General features: G+C 41.5%; 1 protein-coding gene across 1 annotated transcript; it reads right to left on the bottom strand.

Annotated features, from left to right (window-relative positions):
• On the bottom strand, positions 1-14,722 carry CKMT2 (creatine kinase, mitochondrial 2; the record flags this gene model as incomplete). Its single annotated transcript, XM_079549000.1, has 9 exons — positions 1-190; positions 2,893-3,018; positions 4,775-4,909; positions 5,996-6,119; positions 8,256-8,341; positions 10,599-10,820; positions 11,064-11,159; positions 12,295-12,493; positions 14,571-14,722. 9 exons carry the CDS (start codon positions 14,720-14,722, stop codon positions 71-73), a joined length of 1,260 nt encoding a protein of 419 aa, XP_079405126.1. The 3' UTR covers positions 1-70.
• Positions 14,723-19,901: the final 5,179 nt, after the last annotated feature.

Genomic DNA, 19,901 nt, shown 5'->3' with positions numbered 1-19,901 from the left:
TTTGTACAGAGATATACAGAGGTGCCTTTCTGTCAGAAGGGCAGCCAATTACCAGTCATCAGCAGCAAGATCATTTCCTGCCGAACTGTGGCAGTGGTGGTGGCACCTTAATATCTTGACCTTTTTCTAGTTTCTTCTCACAGTCAACTAGGTAATTGACCCCATCAATGACAATCTGGACTAGCTCCACCTAGAGAAAGAAAAAAAAAAAGGTAGTAAGAGCTTTAAGTAATGCTATTAATAGAGAAAGGAAAAAACTGTCTTGTTCTGCAAGAACAATTACAACTGGCCCCAAGGAGAGTCACAGCACAGAGATCGCATGCCCTGTGTGACACCAGAGACTTGTACATCTTCACAGACATGGATTAGGACCTTGCATTCTCTTACAGATCACCATAAACTCATGTTCTGTCACAATAACTTGTCAGCTGCCTGCATTCAGGGAAAGATTTCCCACCCACCCTGGCTGGCATGATGGCTTTGCTGAGATGGTTCATCAGGCTCAGAACCCACATTTCTGAAGGAAACGCCATCATCCCAAATGCATGCTGGCTCTACAGCATGTACCATTCCCTTGTTTTCAACGGAGGTGCTCTTGATATACACTGGCAGAGATGGGATTAGCTTCAGGCGCAGAGCAGCACCAAAACTGGCAATTCTATATGGCAGAGTGTAGCGATGTCTTTGTAATCTTTTCAAATTGCAGAAGAATCCAAAGAGCCTTGCCCTCATCAGGCTTTCTCCGGGCCCTAGTGCGTTGTTACTGTCACTGTAGCCAGCAAACTATAGTACCAGCTTTTCTTAATTTTCACAAGATGGTCCATTAACAACCTTTAATGACTGGTTTGTTGAAACAGAATGCAAAGACTAAATCCCACTGTTGCTTGATTGTGACAGTCACTGATTTTCAAGGGATTTGTTTTTGCAATGAAGCATGTCAGTGGCTCAGTATTTTATTATATTGTCTGTTATAGACCAGCTGTTTTGGGAAATCAGAGGTCTGAATTTGCAGCCTCCAGGAGAACAGGAAATTCATATTAAGTTTGCATTGACCACTAACTGAAACAAAACAAAAATACAAAGAATTTTATCTTGCACCTTTGGGAACATAATTCAATTCTGAAAGCAAATTTACCACATAATTGAATTTATTTACTAGAAACTGAAAAAAATATATCTTACAATAAAACATTTTTATCTTGTTGAGTTTCTCTTGTCTTATTTAGATTTCAAAATCTTCAAGGCAGGGATTGTATTGTATCTCCTGGCTCAGTTCTCTGAATGCTTGCTTTATGAAGCATCACTGACTTCAATGGGTGTCTTCATATATAGGAAAAATTTACAGTGCATATACAATAGAATCCCTTAATGAATTATATAGTGTAATCCTTTCATATTTTTTAGTGTTAATTTAGTATAGAGCACACACAGTGATGCTTCAGATGTTAATAAATATCTCTGCTACATACTGTTTCTGCATATAATAATGCTAAATAGCTTTTTACTTTTGAATATTTCAGTTTAGATTCACAGGAGCTTAACTGCTTACATTAAACTAAACAAAAAAATTAATTTTCAATGTTCTGTCCAAACACCCCTTGTTAGTGAAGATGTTTAAGGGCATATGTAAATAAGGAAGTAAGGAAGACCTGACTTGGCTTTGTCTCTGAGGCGGAAAATGCAAGACAAGCAAGAAGGCAAACCAGCTGACTAAATGTGAGCTAATTTGATCCAAGCGCAATCCAAGTTCATTATCCCAGGACTGTATTTGTGTTACAAAAACTACCAAGCATCAGGCTGAATTCAGGTGTTGGGTTTCAACAAATTGCATCCATGTCTAAGCTGCCAAAGATTCCTCAGTGCTGTGGTATTCTGGGAAAACACACCTTAACCACACTCATCTGGGAGATGAAAGATAGTTGGCAGAAGATTTGAGGCTATCTACTGGTGGAGTGGTCAAATTGCTGGACTTACAGGGCCTTGACAGATCAGTTTTTCTATCAGTTGTTCTTGATGAGGCCAAGAGTAAACATAACAGAAGCTGTAGCTGTGTCACAGGATGTACAGCCTATGACCTGGAATAACATTCTGGGAGTGCTACTGGAAGGACGCTATAACACTGACGCTGCCATTTCTTGACCATCCTTCAGCAGAATTGCTCACAGGAGCTGTTCTGCTTTATAAATATGAAATTGGAATGGGGTCTGGGACCTGAGTGTTCCATGAAAGCAGCCTCCCTGCTAAGATGTAGGGTTGTTTTCACTCTCTGGCTCCACAAATACACATTCAAACTGAAATGTCTTCAAAAATGCGTGAGATGAACTCATCTCACCATAGTCTACAGCACAGTAGAAGGAATTCAGAGCTGACAAGTCAATATCTTCCCTGATCAAAACCCAGCTCTTTTGTGTCTTCTGCTCAATTTGACACAGGACATGAGAAGATACCAACAATTTCTCCTTTTATTATTTTGGAGTGAAAGGACTGACCTCATCCTGTTCTCACAGTATGGAGAAAGTGCAAGACTGTGAATACTAAAAGGAAAACAACATATTAATCCTGTCTTGCTTTCTGTACCCAATTTCCTTTGTGGGTTAGGACACAATCCTTAATTCTCTCCTTGACATTTTACAGCAGGTCACATTTATGGTGCCTTCTCATGGCAATTTTTTTTTCTCTCATTACCATAACAAGAATATTTGGCAAACACTTGATGCACATGTATAATTTTTTGTTCTGCAAGCATCTTCATTGGATCTAGAAATGCAAACCACCACAATTCCATTGAGGTGACTCTGAGACCAGAGTGAACCCAGTTGAAAGGAAACTGACTTGTTCATTTCAGATCTGTGTAAGGAGCAAGGAGGAAAAAAAGAAAAAGTATCAGGTTACCTCTGATCGACCCATGCGGTCCAGGTTGGAGATATCATACACGTCTGCTACAGCTGCAGTATCCACCCCACCAGTGCCACGCTTTTGCAGCCTCAGATTCTCCAGGATTTTTGGAAACCTAGGATCCTAGCAGAAAAACAGATTTGTGTTTACAGCCTTTTAACCTGTGCATTGTGCCGAATCCTTGTAATGCTTTTATACATGACTTGATGTGTAGCATCTCCAGACACACAGGCAGTTTTCTCAGTCCTTATTTACAGCAGGCACATCCAACCCACAGCCTGCAGGTCGCATGTGGCCCAGCCCACCCCCTGCTGCAGCCGCTGCCCCACACCACTGTGGCAGCAGCTCAGCACCACCAAGCATCTTGGCCTGACCCCAGGCATGCACCCGTCACTCACAACAGCCACACAGCAGTGCGTGATCAGCACTGTGTGGGCTGTAACCAGAGCATGCAGTGCAGTGTATAACTTGCACTTTGCAACTTGCAGTGTATAACTATGCACTTTGATACACTGGCTGAACACAGTTCTCTGAACTGCAAAAAATATGCAGCACTGCTTTCTGTTGTGACGAAGGAATTTGAGAATAGACTCCGAGATTGCTTAAAAAAGTCATCTCAGTTTATGTTTGTGACTCCATTTTCAGTCAGTAGAAATACATGACCTGCAAATTTTAAAATGGAATATATAGAGTTGCAATCAGATATTCAGCTCAACATGTCTCTATTGGACTTCTATAAGCCCTCCTAATCAGAGAGAAATACCCCTTGCTTCAGAAGGGGTACCTTGTTCATGTCATTGCTTTTGGTACCTTTGTGAACAACTGCTTTCAAGGGTGAAGCACAGGAAAAATAAACTTGTCAAAAAGCTCTGATGAACACCTTGAGACCTCACTAAGAATTGCCATCACTGCCATCAAACTGGGGTAATATATTAGGTTCCAAAAACAGGGTGACATATCCCACTAGTTTTATGGTTTTGTTGCTCAAATACTCTATAAAAACAATTGAATGTTTTGTTACTTATATATTAACTATATTAACTATATAGAGCTGCTCTGAAAGTAACGTCTCCTGTTTTATGATGTTGTTCCACAACATCAGAAGCAAATGGTGGTGGTGGGGCAGTAGGAACTGAACATTCCTACCCATATTCTGTTACATTTTGTTGCCTTGTGACAGATGGTAGCAGGGGGACAGCCTGGCAAAATCGGTGCAGAACATGGAAGTGCATATGTAGCAAATGTGTGGAATTGTATTCCCACATGCAGGAAAAATGGCACCCACTGACATTCACTGATGCTTGCTGAACATTTCTGGAGATCAACCAGTGGATGTGACTACAGTAACAGCAACAGTACATCACCTCCACTGGAGCAGATTTTTATAAGAGTGACATGCAAGTTCTTGTTTATCGCTGGTGAAATTGCAGAGCTAATGGTGAAGACTGTGTTGAAAAAGAGTGCTTTGTAGCTGAGAATTTGCTCCATCAAACAGTGTTCTTGTGCTCTTTGTATCTGTTGTAGTTTCCATGAAAATAAATAGGAGGTATTGCCTTCAGAGAAATCCATATATATGCTGCCCAAAACAATTCTTTGTCACTCAGTGCAGCCCAGGCAAGCCAAACGGTTTGACCTACGGATTACAGCCTGTCTTGGCACTGTCTTCTAAGTACATTAATTTCCATAACAAATACAATAATTTGTGGAATAAAAGTTTGCTTAATTAGTTATACATAATCCTTGGGACTTTGTTATATATCATACTAACACGAAGTCTGTGTAAGCTGTCACTTTGCATTTGTTTCTCTGTAAATCATTTGTTCCTCAGTAAATCAGAAGAGCTGACCTATGTCACTAGCCTTTTAAATGAATCATGTACCTTGCTAAGCCTGGGCAGCTTGACATGGACTCCAGCACGTAAACCAGTTCCCAGGTTGGATGGACAGGTCAGAATGTACCCGAGGCGTTCATTCCACATGAATTCCCAGCCCCGTTCTTTAATTAATCTTTCAACCTATGAAGACAATAAGCGAGAAAGTGAAAAGAAAGTGTTACATATATATCATGTTCTAAGATATTTCCTTGTACCTGAGATTCTTCTCATCACGTACATGTGCTGATGGTGAGCTCCACTAACACTAACTAATGCACAAATACACACCTGAATTCAGTCTGGTCCATGCCTTTTGCAAACACCAGATGCCAAGTTCTTCACTGAATAGCACAATAATTTCTTCATTATTTTCTCAGTCATTAACTTGTAGATTCTTGGTCACTTTATCACAAAGCTCCCTGTCACGACGGTTTTGTATTGCCTTAGCCCATGAAGTCATATGTTCACCTCAGAATTATGGTCTTTGCAATGCATTTCTAACCTTAGGAAGATTGCAATTCACAAAAGTCTCAAAGCCTCAAACATATGGATTGAAAAACAAACAAACCAAATGGAGCTACAGGTGAGTTTTCTATCAATTCTAGAGTGGCTCCTGACTCTTGGGAGAAGGTACTTGACTTATTTATGCCTAACTTTAATTATATTCCTTCGCAGTTCAGATGAAGTACGTGTGCCAGGGTCACCAATGGGGAGAAATGATTGTTCTGTGTAACACTGACAGTTTTGGAGACAATTAGTGTTTTATGTACTCTGGCAACCTATGCAGGAAGGATGGGAAGGAGGAGCAGAGAAGAGTCTTATGCCGTGTCACCTGCCCCACTGCACCTTCTTTGCACATTGTCTGTGGGGGACTAAGTATAATCCTTTTTCTCAGAAAAAGAAAGAAATTTTTCTCTGTCTGAGCAGTACATGGGGCTAACTAATGCGGCCTGCTTGTAGCCATTCCCAAGTTGTCTGGACAGTGCTGTTCTAGCCTGTGTACCAACACATGAAGGCTGTTTTTGTCTTTAGGAGTAGCTGACTGTTTATTTTCTCTGCAGCTCAGCTATCAATTTCCCTTTGTTCCCTTCTTTAACTGCACTTGTGTGCTTTGCTTTCGGGACTGATGTTACTGTTGCCCCTGGAGATGCCAGTATGAACCATGGTAAGCAGTGCTGATAACTGCCCAATTGCAGCCAGGCAGGAAAAGCAAAGTCTAGTTCTTACCTCTTTTAAGCCACGGCAAAATCTTTCAAACACCCGTTTCATATTTCCACCCTTCTCCATGGAGATCACTCTGGTATGGTCCTCTTCATTAATCCAGATGAGAAATGTCTTATCGTTGTTATGCCTGGTTGAGAGGAGAAGTGCTACTTTAAAGCATGAGACAAATGCAGTTCTCTCTACACCCGCCTTTATCACAGCTTTTCAGGACTTTGTGGAAGATAAGTGCAGCAAAGCAATATTGCTCTGCAGGGTGAGGGTTGAGATAAGAGGAACATGTTGTCTCCCAGCTCAAGCACAGCTGGTGGAGATCAAGGGGAAAATACCAGCCCTACATCCACTGTCTGTGAGCACGTTCTTTATTGATCTCTGTATACTGTGCAGCTAGGAAAGAAAACTGATGTTTACATGCTGCTGGGGGCCAGGCTCTGTGCCTTTACTTAGCTATGTTCTCTACTTCAAATCTCTGAGCTTGCTTTCCCACTTGGTTGCACTGTATGGCCACATCCATGGAGTTACATGGAGGACAGCATCTACATGTGGGCACTGCACTGGAGCTGCTGGGTCATCAGTCAAGCTACAAATCCTGAAGTTAGCTACTCCTACTTTAAACAGTTCACTGTAGCTAAGCATGTAAAGAGCCAGGTTAAACCCGAGGCAATTTTTAGTGGCTTTCTTCCATTTTCTCTGTCTTATCCACAGTCTTTCTTGCAGCATGTAGTATATGTCTGGCAGGATCAGACTCCTTTGTACAAATACTGTAATATTACCAACTTTGAAACATATGAAATGTGGAAGTTTAGTTCTCTAAGCATGATTTTCAGCTTATTTGCCACTGTGAAGCCTTTTGCTGACACAGAACTGTGCAGGTACAAACATCCTGTGCCCTGACATTAAGGTTACCTGAGACCCAGATCCATTGACAAACTTTTCAATCTTACTATTTCTTTCTACCGAGTATTTCACATGTAAAACAAGCCCAATTGTATTCAACTTGGGATCCCTGGATAGTCTACATTGGTAGCACTTTTTCTGTTTGTAGAAACAGCAGATGGGGTGCCTCAAATTTATCACCTTGTTGGAGCAGCCTCTTTCTCAGATATAAATGGGGACCAGGGAACCAATCTGAAGTTTATTGAAACAGAAATCCTCACAGATTTCTAACAGGTCATTAGTGTTCACGAGTGGTTGGGTTCCACAGTGCCTGTTCCCAAGCAGAAAGCAGCTTTAGTTTGTTTCAGTAATTCTGGATGTGCTGAACACGAGCCAGTGTTCCCAGTGTGGGGAAGAAATTTCTTCTCCCACATCAAGACTCAACGTCTCTGAAAGTCTTGACCATTCCTAGAGCAAGGAGATAAGCTAGATTACTTCTCATAGTTCTTTCTGCCTACTTTTTCAAGATTAAAACGTTTGGTAACCCATAGACATGTAGTAGGAGAGATGCAGATGCACTGCACAGCCATCTGCATTGTCTTCTAGGCAGTGTGCACTGATCTGGGGGCTATTATTTCATTATATCCATAGAAAATATTCTGTTTGTGCACAAAACCTATCAACTGCGTTGTGAAAGAAGGAACAGACCCAGAAGAAAATGGGAAATTCAGCTTCTGCTATATACCATCTTTGCCCAGATCATTTGGAAAGGAAGTGTTACTTTCAATTCAGGGAACTGATAAAACACCCTGTCTACTGAGACAGGAGGCAGGAATTAGTGATGCAGTGTCCTGCAGCTGTGTGGCTAGTGGCTTCCAGCTGTCAGCATCGCTGCTGACTGCTGTTACAGCTGCTTTCCTAAACTCAGCTATACTGGTTTCATAGTGACTGATAGGCCTTTTCCCAAATCAAATTTATAACTAGAAATAGAAATAGAAATAGAAATAGAAATAGAAATAGAAATAGAAATAGAAATAGAAATAGAAATAGAAATAGAAATAGAAATAGAAAAATAGAAATAGAAATAGAAATAGAAATAGAAATAGAAATAGAAAAAATTGGAGATAAAGACCCAAAGAAGGAGCCATGCTTATGTTGTAGTGTTGTATTGATATTATTAGAGAGTACATGAAAATATTCTGTGAATATAAAAGTCTTATTTACTTCCCTTTCTTGGATATTTATATATTTTAATTAAGCAAGAATTTATTATTTTTTTAAAAGCAACTAAATATGCTGTGAGTATCAGGATAGCATGGCTGCAAAGCTAAGACAAGCAAGGAGAACAGTAATACAATCTTTAAAACACAGCAGATGCCACACAACATACCAGATTCCTCTGGCATCCGGCCAGTCACGAGCCATCCCAGCACATGTCAGCAGAGGGGACACTGGCTTGTCAAAGAGAAAGTGATCCTAGCCAAGGAAATGGGGCCAGAGAGAAAGGGAGAGAGAGAAAAGGAAACAAAATTCAAGTTCATTCAGGGAAGCAGTATAATTTTGTATCAATACATTTTACATGAAGGCAATCAGTGTACAAGTAAATGATGTAGTATACCCTATGAATCTGGTTCCTTCTTGTGGAAGCTTAAAGCACATTACCCAGGTGAATTTTCCTGAATCTTGCAGGCTCTTGATTGGCAATGTACAAGAGTGTTTTCCCAAAACACTTCTTGTAGGGGAAGCCAATTAGCCTTTACAGACTGCAGAATATCCAGTGGCAGTTTTGAAAAGAGATAGCACTATGCTGGGCTCAACCTCTGGCATCACAGCCTTGTGCAGCTCTTCAGCAGTGATGCTGTCTCCAGTGTTAATAAACTCAGCACTCAGTGTGCCACAGACTTGTCATATTTCAATTATTTTTTTTTTAACTGAGATTTCTTTTTGTTCCAAAGCGGATAAGATTTTAATGGGTGTGCTGAAAAATAATTAGTTCTCAAATCCTCAAACACTGCCTTGTCAAATATTGTATGTGGTTGTTTTTTGGTTTTTTGTTTTTTTCCCCGGAGTTTAATTAAGATTAATACCAAGGCTATCCAGAATAAATATGACATGATAGACAAGCTAATAAAATTTACTTTCTTTTCCCCCTTAGTGGAGAATTTTCGACTTTCATCTCTGAATGCTCTGTGATAGGCACATGCAGGGGAAAATGATATGGAGTTCCACAGGGACGAGACATTTATTTTCTCTACCTGCTCTGTTCCACGCTTCTGTTTGAGAAAAAAAGGCATCCTTTTGCAAGTGAACAGCAGAGTGCCATTACTTTCTTGTACAAGCATATGGGCCAAACCTTCAGTGCCTTCTGTGCTGAGTGCACTCATTTTGTCTTAGAGAGATCAAATAGTGCCTGCTAAACAGTGACAGCAAGCTCTAAGATACACGTTGGGGTTTTGAGGTCCTAAAGTACTGAAGGGAGAAGGCAATGTTATGAGTAAAAGATAGAACCTGGGGTTACAAGGTTCAATGCCCTGATTTTTATTAATTTGCACTACTGTAAAAGCTAGCAAAGTAAGGCAAAATGCTGAATCGATGAACCTATTCCACCTCCCCAATAAGTTAACCTTGAACTGCAAAGGAATTTGATTTTCCACAGCCCTGTTTTGATCTCTGCTTTCTGAAGAGCTCTCTCCTGCTGAAAAGGGCGATGGAATAAAGTTCACACAGGTAACCAACATCTTGCCAATAAATATATCACCAGGAACATTCAATAAAAAACATTTCTGACCTTACATAATGCATAACTCCTGGTTAATCCAGACTGTAACACCTGATTGTAGTGTTATAAATAGTTATGCTACTTCATCAGCTGCCTTTGTGTTGATGTAACAAATAACTGTGTCGTAAATATAGCTAACAGGGTACACACATTCCTTTGGATATATAAAATGCACATGCAACATTTGTGTTGTTTTGTTGTTTTGTTTTCATTTTTTAAAACAATCTTATAGATTTTTATGATTTTTAAAATCTCAACATGAATCCCTGTTATGGGTTTTCAAGGTGACTGCTATTTGTGCTAGGTTAGCACTTGGAAACTTTGGCTGTCTCAAAACATCTCTGCAGAACTGAACAATGACATAAATCCATGGTGGAAATCTTTGTGTTTCCGTCTCTGTGACAATGAAAATTGCTTTTGACCCTTCAAGTTCATAAGTGCATTTGTAGGACTGGGAAAAGGCCATAGGGTACAGTTGGCTACAACCATTCCAGGGAAAGAATTCATGTAATTTTGACATAAAGCAGTTATAGATCAAAGCCCCAACCCCGGCAGTCTGGAATAAAAATAATATATAATATTTTAATATGTAATACTTGTAGTTAGAATGGTTATTAATATAGGAAATGTCAATCTTTGAGCAAGAAAATAATCAAGGAAAAGTTCTGCTTATTTGTCCAAAGAGGTGGCAGCAGCATCCACATAAATTTCACAAAGAGCTTGATATCCAGAATGTAACTCCATGTGCCTACACATAGAGTCCATGTGTATAGCCAAAACACAGACCCTGGATAATTTGCCATTAAGTTAAAAATATTGCTGGGCCAATAACCACTGGATTAACACTATGATTATCATCCTTAACTACAAGGAAGGCATGTACCCTACAGGAAGGTGAAGGTAAAAATAAACAAGGGTAAGTGTAGACAGTGTCAGCTCTGGAGCTATACTTACATCAATAAGCTGCTGCTGATCCCTCTCAGACATGTTGGTCAAGCTGTAGTACTTTCCAGCAAGGTCTCCCTTCAGCCCAGCTAGGGCAGTGACCACAACGTTTTCCACCTCTCTCCTCTCAGCCCTGGTGCAGGCAGGAGGAAGGCTCAGGCCACGGATGCTGCGGCCAGTGCGCACACGTGATGAGAGGACATAGTGCTCATCAAAATAGCCATGGGTGATCTGAAGGAAGAATATGGGATTTTATGGTTGATGCATGCTGTTTTGCTACACTGTTAGAAGAAAAATTCCAACCTACAAAATGCGGTATGTCCTTCTGCCTGAGGATCTTGACCCAGGATATGGCAGAGTAACCAACTGGTCCTTCAGTTGAAGGTCCTACCACAGATGGAATACTACAGCAGCAATACTGTAATTGTGGGAAGCAGTCCTGATCTTCTACTTCCTTATTATTTTCAGTCTTACCTTGGATGCATCCAGGTCAGTATGATGTTTCATTGACCGTGGATCATAGCCGTTATGTCTTGCTTTAATGACAGGGTCAAAAATCTCAGCAAACACCTATGGAAGTCAGAAAAATCAGTAGAGAATCTGCCACAACACAGAAACAGTCAAAAGCATGAGCCTCAGCCACAGGAGAAACACTTTGGCATAGACAGGGAGCTTTGCAAATGCTGACAGGGGTAAGTATGAAAAGGGCATTTTGACCTAGACAGCGCTCTGTAGCAGTTGCTGATCTTCACACAAAATGAAGGTGTAATAGCAGATTACAAGCCTGCTTTGGCTACCACAGACAGGCATGGAATGTTGTGACAACCAGACTAGATTTCAGAATGTATTGCCAACTAGAATACATAGAGTATCTTGGCAGCTTGCCTCCTGCTTTTAGGTCATTCAGGACCAATACCATGATCCTTGTTAGAGTCACATGTCAGTTGTGGCCACAACCACACCTTCATTCAGTCATGGGTCAGTAGCCACAGCAGCTTTTCAGGGTAGCCACCACATCTGTAGGGGAAAACTGAACTGCAGGAGCTGATAACCCAGAATGTCAGAAGTCCCAGTCCATCTTCCATGGCCCAGCATTTGGGATGCTGTTAATAGACCATGTAATAATAGGTTGTGTAGTAGGCTGAAGGAAGCAGACTAGAGATGTCAAGAAAAATAAGAATTTTCTTTTTTTTCCTATTCTTCTTACTACTTCAGTGTTAAGTAAACCTGTCCGTCTTAATGCTGTCTATTTTCTTCTTCTGTCATGATCCAATAGCTGTAGCTTAAAGGTGTCTGGCAAATCCCAGAAGACATTTTCATTTCATTTCTGCCTTAGGTGTTCCACAATACAATTTCCACATTACCTTCATCTTGTGTATCTCAGGGTTGCATAGTTTTGCCATAAACTAAGTTTAGTAGTAGGAAGAAGGGCTGCTGCTGGAGGCAGGTAGAATATTGCTCTAAAGCAGCTGTACTTTATTAGCTTTGACTGCAGCAGAGAGGGTAGATGTAGCAATGCCTCATGTTTTTGCGTTTTCTCATGTGGAAGAGTAGGGAATGCATTGTCTTTATAAACATGGCCTGCCTCTTACGTGCTTTCTGGAATGTTATTTATCTTAGGAGCGCATACCCTGCCAGGAAGCGCTGTTCAACTAATGACCATAAAAACAGCAACAAACATAGTAATTTTATGAAAGCATTTTACCTCATAGGATTCTTCATCACCTGCAACCATGCCGACAGTTTTAATGAAAGGATGGCCAGGATTGTCTACCCCGGTTTGGATGCACTGGTCCAGGCTGTAGCCATTGGGAGTCAGCTTGTCCCTCAGCTTAGCATAAATGGCTGGGGTGAGACACTCAGCCATGCAGTTGTTGTGCTTGCGAAGATCTGGATAGTCTGCACTGAAGAGAAAAAACATCCCAAGCAGTTAACACTGTAACTTTGAACGGTGATCTTTGCTAGTTCACAGAATTATTAAAGGGATCATGACACATGAAGTATGCTGCAAGGCTTGACAGTAACATTAGTTCTTTTTTTATATGTTGCACCAAATTTTAGGAGAGGAGGAACATTCAGGTCACCCCAAATGCCCCCAAACTGTGCACAGATGAATAATCCCGCATACAATTGCAGCTTTCTGCTACCTGCAGCAACCATAAAATAATCTTGATGAGCTTTAAAAATGTACCAAACCCCACCAATTCTCTGCTGAGACACTCCTCGTCAGAAATAAATAAGTTCTAATGTTGTTTTGTTAGGCAGGAAGGGAATTAAATTGAAAAAGGATTTGTAATTCTAAGACAAGGTACTCTCACAGCTGTGTGGATATCAGTGGGACTGTCTGGTCTCTGTCAGTGGGAAAGCTAACTTATCTGCAATACCTGCTGTTTCTGTACTTGTATTATTACTGTTTATGTAAAGCTGAACCATATTCCAAGCCAGGAAAAATCATAGAATAATCGAATCTTTGAATGGTTTGGGTTGGAAGGGACCTTAAAGTCCACCAGTCCCAATCCCTGCCGTGGGCTGGTTATCCACCGTCAGCTGAGGCTGCCCAGGGCCCCATCCAACCTGACCTTGAATGCCTCCAGGGATGGGGCACTCACACCCTTTCTGGGCAGCTGTGCCAGGGTCACTCTCACTGTGGATGATTTCCTTCTAACATCTAACCCAAATCTCTCCTCTTTCAGTTTAAAGTCATTACCCTTCGTCCTGTTACTCCCTGACACAGAGTCCCTGTCCAGCTTTGGACCCCTTTGGGGACTGGTAGGTTACATAAGGTCTCTCAAAAACTTTTTCTTCTCCAACAAGCTGCACAACCTTAACTTTCTCAGGCTCTCTTCACAGGAGAGGTGCTGCAGCCCTCTGACAATCCTCATAGCTCTCCTCTAGACTCATTCCAACAGATCCATGTTCTTCTTAGATAGTGGGCCCCAGAGCTGAACACAGTACTCCAGGTGGGATCTCACAAGGGTAGAGTAGAAGGACAGAGTCACTGTTCACACCTCTTTTGATGCAGCCCAGGATATGGTTTTCTTTGTGGGTTGCAAGCACACAGTATTGGCTTGTATTGAGCTTTTCATCCTCCAGCAACCACAGGTTCTTCTCTGGGTTGCCCCTCAATCCATTCTTCACCAAAAACATTCATGTTTGGGATTGCTCCAACACAGGTGCAGCACATTTAACTTGGTCATGTTCAACTGCACAAAGTTTGTACAGGCCCACCTCTCAAGCTTGTCAATGTCTCTCCGGAAGGTATCTCTTCCTTCCAGCATTTTGACTGTATCACTCAGCTTGGTGTTCTCCACAGAATGGACATATTACGCTTATTAAGGCATTTTTGCAATCAAATCATACCCCACCTACCTTGTAACATTTTGTCTGATGCATAACCCTATTATTTCCATTGGAATTTATTTTAACTAATATCCACTAGTAGAGAAAAAGAGATTGGCAGAGCCTGATCACTATTGTTTTTCACAAATATTGCCAGCAAAATCAACCTGTACATTAAGGTCTGTAGTTAGTTTCTAATCATCAGCCAACCACTTTGCAGCAGAATTAGGAATATTTCAAGTGCTGTAATTACACAGGAAAATTTTTTGCTACTTGAATGATGAAAGTATGTTCACAGTTCCTAAAGGTAGAGTCTGTACTGTCAGCCAGTCCCAACAGTTCTACATAGCTGATGAGATAAAATAGGACTAATTTAGTGTTTTGCCAGAAATTTGCAGTATTCTGTAGGCTTGTCACTGTTTGGCAGTGTTTTTTTGAGTGTTGATACTATCACACACCCCTGCTTTCTTGTCTTGAGAGTCACTGTTGGTGTAAAACTGAGGTGACCAGCAAAGGGTGTTGTTTGTCAGGTTGTCAGTCCTCAGGCACACAGATGGGGTGACTGCATGAGGACTCTGCTGCTCTGATGAGGATCTTCCTCCTCCGCGGAGCCCAACGGGATGCCTAGCCTATAGCGCCCACCTGGGAGGGAAGAGCTTCCGCTTCTCATGCACAGCAGCTTTCACATTTTGCTGGTTGAGGAGGTACCCAGTGGTGAGTACCCCCGTGCCTGCTGCTGCAAAAAGTGCAGCAGTTGCACGGCCAGCCAGGAGACGACCAAAGGTGCCAGCCATCCTTCTTGGAGGACACGATCTCTGGAAGAGAAAGCAGCCCAGCATCAACTCAAAGCCCTCTCACAGTGTGCATGACAAATAAACCATCAATTTTAACAGTGTCCCTGTAAAAGAAGCAATCTACTTTTATGGTAGGTTTGCACTGAAGTAGTGTGTTCAGACAAAATGGTTCGTGTTTACTGCATTTCTCCAGCTACGTAGCATTGTCGAATCCTAGAGTTATCTAGGCTGGAAAGGTACCTTTAGTAGAATTGGAAATTGGTTGGCTTTTAGTTCTGTATTGAGCACACAATTCTAAACCAGTGTATTTATTTATTTATTTATTTTCACGACTTAGGGCTATAATTAAATCCTTTAGTTTGCTCCATAGCAACAGCATGTTATCTGGAGACATATTTTCAGTGACCAGTAAGTCAGTACGGCAAGATGCAGTAAAGTATGGTCACATGTGATGGGATGTGACACACATGAATTTCTTTACAGTACTGTCACCAACAGAACCCCCATGCTTTTTCTGCATTACCCTGGCCTGTTAAGAATTGTGCTTTTTCTGCTGTAGGACTAAAGTTGGAGTAGGCTATAAATCACTGCAGGAAGGAGTGCTCAATATGCTTGAATCGTGAAAACCCTGACTGGCATGGGAATGGGAATAAAGGTCAACTCTTCACTATCTTTTTCAGTAAAAGAGCACGTTCCGTCAAATAGGAGCAAAAACCAAAACAAAGGTAGGCAGCTCTATACAACTGTCATGGACTTAAGGAACTCCTTGTGAAAGGACAATGTGGGTAAGTGGTGTGCGTGTCTTCAGCGATACTGGATAAGCATGTGGAAGAGAAATGAGCTGTGTGCGTGTAGCAGACAAAATGAAACAGGCTAACAAAATTCCTGGATCTGGCAGCAGCTGGAAGCCATGGGGACAATGCGGACAGAGCATTGCATACTTTGTTCCACTTTCCTCAATGAGCTACTGGGCTACCTACATTTTCTCCTGCTCTGAAACACTATAATCATTTTTAACATTCAAAAAGCTACAGAAAATATACAGAAGTACCTATTAAGCATCTATAACAGAAGCTTTCTGAACAGCAAATATAGCTTCAGAAGGCCATGTATAATGAATTCTTTAAGACACAAAGAACAGGAGCACACTACAGATAGCAGTTTCTGACTCCCAGCCGCTCAAAAACTTGTGACTTCTCTTCTTTCAGGACAAAGAGTGATACTCTTTTACCTTTACACCACGTGTCCTGCACAAAGATCTAGAATAAGAACAAATGTAATGGTTACTTGAATCAGCAGTGATCCAGAGGCAGACAGCAGCACCAGTAAAATAATCCAGGCTTTAAAAACCTGCTAGGAATCCATGTGCCCAATTATTTATAATTTATTATTCCCAGAAATGTGTTCACATCTCAGCCATGAGTTTGGGTTTAAGCCCAAGCACTATCTCAGTCTAGCAGAGAAACTAGCATGTTCTGGAAGTCTGAAGAAGAAAATGCTGGTCTTTTTCTTCCCAGAATCAGAATGCAATTAGTTTTGCAAGTGACTTGGCTCCTGAGAAGGTGTATGTTGTGTTTAAATCAATAACACAAATTCCAATTTGTGTTGCTGAAGGAAACATTTTCTTAAAAAGGGGCTCTGACAAGTCCCGTTTGGGAAATGGACATGGAAGAGTCCTGAAAGACATGCTGCTGTTGTTTTGTCATGGCTTTATCAATGTACTGATATTTGTTTGTATAATCTCTTCATAATTTTTTTCACATGAAGTTAAACATCTCACTTGGTTTTTTTTTTAGTGAGCGTGGATTTCCAGCAGGCCACTCTCTTTGGGCTGTGTGGTGGAGCCCCTCTGAGCTCTGCGAGCGCCTCTACTCTATCAATGCCTTCATTTTGGTGACAGCTGCAGGATGGGCTCTTGCAGCTGTACCAAAAACAAAGTGGGAGATGGTAGGACTGCAAATCAAAATGAAGTATTGGGTTTGTGGTGGACAGTGCTCGTGCCTTATTGCACTGTAGCTTCTGCAACCCATGCTCTGGAAATATTTGCTTGTGACTAATTTGAGGAGAACTATTAGTGCTATACCTCAGTGTCTCAGAAACGATGCATTTTCTTAACAATGGTATGTGTTTGTAGTTCTGTTTCACATGCTGTCCCTACTGCATGGTATTGGCCTACAGTCAAAATGTTGCCCTGAAAACCCAAAGCTGTGCACATGTCCCTTTGCAGACAGTGACACCATCCCTCCAGCAGCCCCAGGCACACATCAGCTGTGAATCTTTTTGGTACATTCTGAATATTGCATTACTTCAAGGGGCCAATCTGACCCACACACCTCATTAAACTATAGGAGTCACATGTGGAGTATATTTAGAAGGCCACAAGAGCATGTGTCTATGCATTGTCTTTTGGACTGTGTTGTCTTCCATCAAGTGTACTTGCTTCCTAGGACACTTTTTCCTTGGTGGATCATGGAAAACTCTCCCCCTCCCCAAGGCAGGCTCTGATTTACCTTATAGATGCTTCTCTAAGAGCTCCTAAAGCCTCCAACACTGGAGATGCCACAGCCGATGTAGGAGAAAGACCTAAAAAAAAAAAAAAAAGATCAGAGTGAGGCAGGATTTTTTTATTTTGAACAGTGTCAATCTGCACACCTGTTGGTACAACTTAAGTGTCACCTCGTTACATTTCCTTCCCCAGACATAAAAGCATAGTGAGCAGTTTGTTTTCTGTCTGAAAGGGCCGTGGCCATTTCAGCTTTCAGAGTCTGCAGTGTGGCAGTGATGTTGCCGGGACCACTGCTGGTGGCTGATGAATGTGAAGGGACTGGCAGAGCAAGAGAGATGGAATTTTGTGTGGGAGAGAAGAACAGTATCTTCTGGGGTGCTCTGAAAAGAGGTCTACAGTCTTTTCTATCAAAACTCCTAATTCAGTTAATAGGATTTGCCATAAGCAAGGGCTGTTGTTCTGAATATAAATGCACGTAATGCGGCAGCACCAACCAAACCCAGGCTGTGTGTTACAAGGGCATATGTAATAGCAGTAGCAGTATTAGCAATAATAGCAGTAATGACTGGCTCAAGAACGTGGTGGGTAATTTCAGTAGTCGACTCAAAGAGCTTTTAAACAATGAGGGTACACAGTGAGAAAGACTCCTCATGATAAAAAACAAGGGCATTTTGTCTTGTTTGCATTTTTCTTTCTCCTTTAGAAATAGCATGATTTCTGAATAATTCAGTTGTTTATCTCCTGGTAGAAACTGAGCACTGTCCCAAGCTGCTGTGATGCAGGACAGAGGCACCAGCATCAGGAGAATGTCCACCAGACAGGAGGAAAAAACAGAGGGGCTCGTCAGCCTGATGCACAAATAAACACAGCACTTGTTTCTTGCCTGCCTATGCATTTACTGTCACTGTCCTTTGCTACAAAATTTATCATCTTCTCTTAGAGATTTCTCCTAATTATTTGTTTTATGGGTAGCTACACATTGACTAGCTTCCTTTCTATGTCTCTCATCACTGCTTTATGATATTTTCACATTAATCACTTGAGGGATTGGTGCTTCCTGGTGTGGATCGGGCTCAGAGGAGCACAGGAACAATTTCTGATATGGATGCTGGCACAGGATGAGGCCCAGCATGGTGGTGAGCATCTGCAGCAGCAGACACCAGATTAGCTGAAGTCACTGCACATCTATCATTTTTTACCACTAATTTTGCTACCACTATAAGCAGGAATGCTATCCAGGAACCAGAAGAGCTTGAATAATAATAAGGTAGAATAATAATCATAAAATTGTTTTTAATTAGTTTCTAGTAATCATTTACAGATTTCTACTTCAGTTTATAACTGCACCAGCACTGCAGAAACTTTGGGTTCTTTCCATGCACCATAAGCTACATCTGAACTTAGATTTTATTTTAGGACAAAATGAGGTGCATCTGAACAAGCTCTGGATTTTTCTTCAGTTTCCAGACAAAGTCTAATTTTTATGGCATAATACACAACAATTGTTGAGGTACAATACTAATATTATTTTGTGTTTTCAAGGTGAGTTTTAGAATTTGTTAACATGAGACTTCAGGTACATGTCACTCAGTTTTCAGACAGTAACAACACTGGCTTTGCCTCATAGAGTCATAGAATCATAGAATCATCAAGGTTGGAAAAGACCACTAAGATCATCCAGTCCAACTATCAACACATCCCTACCATGCCCACTAACTTGGGGGGTTGGACTCGATCTCTGGAGGTCCGTTCCAACTCCTACAATTCTGTGATTCTGTGATTCTGTGATTCTAACCACGTCCCTCAGTGCCACAACTACAAGTCTCTTGAACACCTCCATGGACAATGACCCCTCAGCCTCCCTGGCCATCCTGTTCCAATGCATCACCGCTCTTCCTGCATTTTCCTAGTATCCAACCATGACAACAAGTGGAGATGTCTTTTGTATCCCTCTAGGATTACTTATGCCTTTGGCCCAAAGGCAGAGTACACGGACTCTGTCATGGGCAACCACAGATCCTCTGAAGCTTTGTTGCCAAGGTCACTGGGACTTGCTTGGAGAATGCAAAAACACTGTTCTACAGAAAAGAAGAATCACAGAGCAATTGACTCAAATGTTCTTTCTCCATATTTTTCATGTAGCACATTAATCCCTATGGTGAACAGTTTTAGTCAATTCTTACAAGCCTTTTTGAAAGCATAAGTGGTGATTGTGAAGGGAATTAATGCAATGTTGGCACAGCATAACAGGCATGAATCATGCAGCACATATCACAACGTGTCTCCAAACCCAAGTTTTCTTCACAGCTGAGCAGAATTGGTCCCATTTCCTGCACAGCAGCACCACAGAGGGTAAATGAAATTGCACACAGTGTAGAGTCAGAACAGAAGAGTGTGAGATGTAGCAGAAGTCACTGCTGCAGTGCTGGAGCTGGAGGGGAAACAGCTTGAAGGACTGCAAGTGTCATTTCAGGAAGTGGGACCATTGGTGACCAAAGAGTGAATGCTGGGGTGAAGAAATTTGGAGAGTGCCTATTTCAGGGCTTGAACCATTCTTTGTCATAATATACCTAGACTAGTGCCTTTGCTAAAGCTCAGGGCCCTTTCCAGAAGAAGTATGGTTTTCACAGACCAGGTCCCTAGCCAATATTAAAATATATTAATCACATCTGG

This window comes from Tetrao urogallus, assembly GCF_951394365.1.
Source record: "Tetrao urogallus genome assembly, chromosome: Z".
In the NCBI taxonomy this organism is placed as follows: domain Eukaryota; kingdom Metazoa; phylum Chordata; class Aves; order Galliformes; family Phasianidae; genus Tetrao; species Tetrao urogallus.
Note: the sequence above shows the minus strand (reverse complement) of the source record. Positions and strands in the feature narration are given on the sequence as shown.